The 3,104-nt window shown below is 32.7% G+C and overlaps 1 protein-coding gene across 1 annotated transcript; it reads left to right on the forward strand.

The window, feature by feature from the left end:
• Window positions 1–1,202: 1,202 nt before the first annotated feature.
• Window positions 1,203–2,483, forward strand: LOC110409539 (S-adenosyl-L-methionine-dependent methyltransferases superfamily protein). Its single transcript, XM_021418910.2, has 2 exons — window positions 1,203–1,465; window positions 1,767–2,483. Exons 1-2 carry the CDS (start codon window positions 1,316–1,318, stop codon window positions 2,397–2,399), a joined length of 783 nt encoding a protein of 260 aa, XP_021274585.1. The 5' UTR covers window positions 1,203–1,315; the 3' UTR covers window positions 2,400–2,483.
• Window positions 2,484–3,104: the final 621 nt, after the last annotated feature.

The following is a 3,104-nucleotide window of genomic DNA, read 5'->3' on the forward strand; positions in this document are numbered from 1 at the left end:
ACATGTTTATAATGTTATACATCTTTAATTTGACTAAAGGAACATAAAAATCAATTATTTATAATAATTAAATTATTTTTTATTTTTAGACAAACATAGCATGCTTTATAGTCTATTATTAAAGTTATAGATTTTACATCACAAAGCGATGAGATGGGTTTTGAACTTATAAGTAAGGGTTTTACTTTACTTAATAAGCAAGTTTATTGAGTTGAAAGTGTAAGCTCACAATAGGTGGTATCAAAGTCAAAGCCTACCAAAATTTTCACTGATGTGAGATCTCTATCTCATATCAAGGTGAGTCCTCTTTATGGTTGAAAAAGTCAATGTAATGAGTATAATTGAATGAAAGAAAATATCATGATAAAAAAAAAATAAATAGATTAAACTTTATACGTAAAGGTCCTCTTTTACTTAATAGACATGTTTTTTTATTTGAAAATACATGGCTAAACTTAACAATTTTGTATATGACATGATAATACGACAAAGGTTTAAGCAAGTTTGAGTTTAGGTTAATCGTATTTCCTGTATTAATCATGTCGATACAATTAAAATATGAATAAATCGTGTCTTAATTGTGTCAAACTCGTTTAACCTGTCTAAGATACGTATAATTATTTATGTTATCGTGAACTCATATAATCTATTACCCATTTATTTGATCGTGTCCATGTGTCGTGCAAATACATTTCATACACAGGTAAGAATCATTTATTGATTCATATAAATATTAATATTTTTATGATGATTAAGATTTATTGATTTTAAATTTTATTATATTTGGTAAATATTAGATATTTATAATTTTATGATAAATTTGAATAATATAATCATATTTTACTTATACATATTTTATTTTAATCATATTAATTGTGTATGAATCATATATATCGTGTAAATAGGTTATAAATCACCTAAATTTTAATCGTGTCATATCATATAAAAGTTTAACTCAACACGTTATATAAATGTGTTAATTGTATTATGTTGTATTATATATTTATTAAAAATATTTATATATATTTAAGATTATGATAATTAATTAATTATATCATATTTATATTTATTTATATAATTATTAATACTTTACGCAAAACGAACCCACGAATACTGGCATGACTCGTGACACTAAGCTTCAGCTGCTACTTGAATATAAATTTTTATTTGACAAGCAAGAATAAAGTTTGCCTATTAAATTCTCTGGGAAGACATTCATTTCTTACCTAACACTATCAAAAAAGGCAAGGCAAAAGGCCAAAAGTTGAAAAGCAACAGAACAACCAAACAGCCCAAAAGCAGCAGAACTGAGAAAATGGCAGGATTGTTTGACGAGCAAGCAGATCTTTACTTGGATGCTAGGCCAAATTATCCAAGCGAATGGTATTCGATGCTAGCAGCTCGCACTCCTCACCATCATCTGGCTTGGGATGCTGGTACCGGCAATGGCCAAGCTGCTATTGGTGTGAGTTTTCCCTCTCTTGTAGTCATATGCCAAACATCATCTGTCATTTTCCACTTTATTGTGCCATAATCCTCTACAAGACTATGAGTGGATGGATTATGAATCATATGATTTAACGGTGATAATTACAAAGGGTCATATTAACCTTGCACAATTTTCATCCTCTGATTTTACTTCTAGGTGAAAGCCCACAATTGGGTTATACGAGAGGAAGTCAAACTATCCAAAAAAATTACTCTCCAAATGAGTCCGAGAAGGTTCTGTAAATTCTTTGATGAATATGTATTGTCTAATTTTTCAGGTTGCTGAGCACTATGAGCATGTGATTGCGACTGATGTGAGTGAAGCCCAATTACAACACGCGATACCGCACCCACGAGTCAAATATCTTTATACTGCATTAACAATCTCCAACGATGAATTATTAGCTTCAATCGGGGGTGAAAAGTCAGTTGATTTGGTGACTGTGGCTCAAGCCGTGCACTGGTTTGATCTGCCAAAGTTCTACTCTCTTGTCACGAGGCTTTTACGGAAGCCAGGCGGTGTGCTCTCTGTCTGGGGCTACAACGACATCGCCGTTAGCCCTACTTTTGATCCTGTGATGAAGCGCTTTCACGACACGACTCTTCCTTTTTGGAACCCCAACATCCAGTACATATTTGATGGCTATAGGACACTGCCCTTCCCATTTGAGAGCGTTGGTTTAGGTTCCGAGGGGCAACCGCTGGCATTGGACATACCCAAGAAACTGTCGTTTGAGGGATTTCTGGGGATGTTGCGATCTTGGTCTGCAGTGGTTACAGCAAAAAATCAGGGTGTGGATTTGTTGTCTGAAATGGTTGTTAAGGAGTTTGAGAGTGCCTGGGGTGGCTCTAATTTGGTTAGATCAGTAGCTTACAAGGCTTTCATGCTTGCAGGAAAAGTCAAACTCTAAATTTTCTTGGAGTCTGTAAAACGTAGCTTAACATTTTCACCCTATAATAAATACTTTTTTTATAAAAAAAATAAAAAATTTGTCTCTTTTAAGTTTTGATCATAAGTCATTAATATTGAGACGAAAATAGTCTACCGACATTAATAAGTAAATACAAAATATCTAAAATATTTTTATTTTTTTCTCCATTCTTTTCACTTTTTCTTTTCGCTCAGGATGCGGTCAAATTTAATGCTCCTTGACTAGATCCGGCCGCAAGAGCATTAGATCATGGCCCGCCAGCGCAATTTCACATTCGCCAGTGCTCCCCGGTGCTGTGAGAATGCTAGATCTGGCTACGAGTTTCTTGCGATCGGATCTGGTCGAAGAACGTATGATCTAACGTTTTTGCGATTAGATCCATTCGCGGAATGTCAAATGGACACTTTCCATGCCGTCCATCCCCGCCTTCCACAATGGATTTAGTGGGAGAAGGAGAGAGAATGCTTGGATAAGGACAAAAATAAAATTTATATAATGATAATTTTTTAAATTAATGAAAGGTAATTGTATTATCAGATTAATTGTCTTAACAATATTATTGTATTATCAGATTAACAGAAATATTAATAATTGATTAATAATAAAATTATGTGTCTAATAAAAAATGTTTTTTTGAATAGATAATTTATTTTAAATATTAATAAATTCGTATGAAATTATTAT

Source organism: Theobroma umbraticum, unplaced genomic scaffold (assembly GCF_002168275.2).
Source record: "Theobroma umbraticum cultivar Fairchild unplaced genomic scaffold, ASM216827v3 scaffold_44.0, whole genome shotgun sequence".
NCBI classification, from domain to species: Eukaryota; Viridiplantae; Streptophyta; class Magnoliopsida; order Malvales; family Malvaceae; genus Theobroma; species Theobroma umbraticum.

Excerpts from the sequence above, each read along its gene's own strand:
- LOC110409539 (XM_021418910.2), top strand. The coding sequence starts at position 1,316 with ATGGCAGGATTGTTTGACGAGCAAGCAGATCTTTACTTGGATGCTAGG. Across the intron at positions 1,466-1,766 it reads ATGGCCAAGCTGCTATTGGT|GTTGCTGAGCACTATGAGCA; the intron begins GTGAGTTTTCCC and ends CTAATTTTTCAG.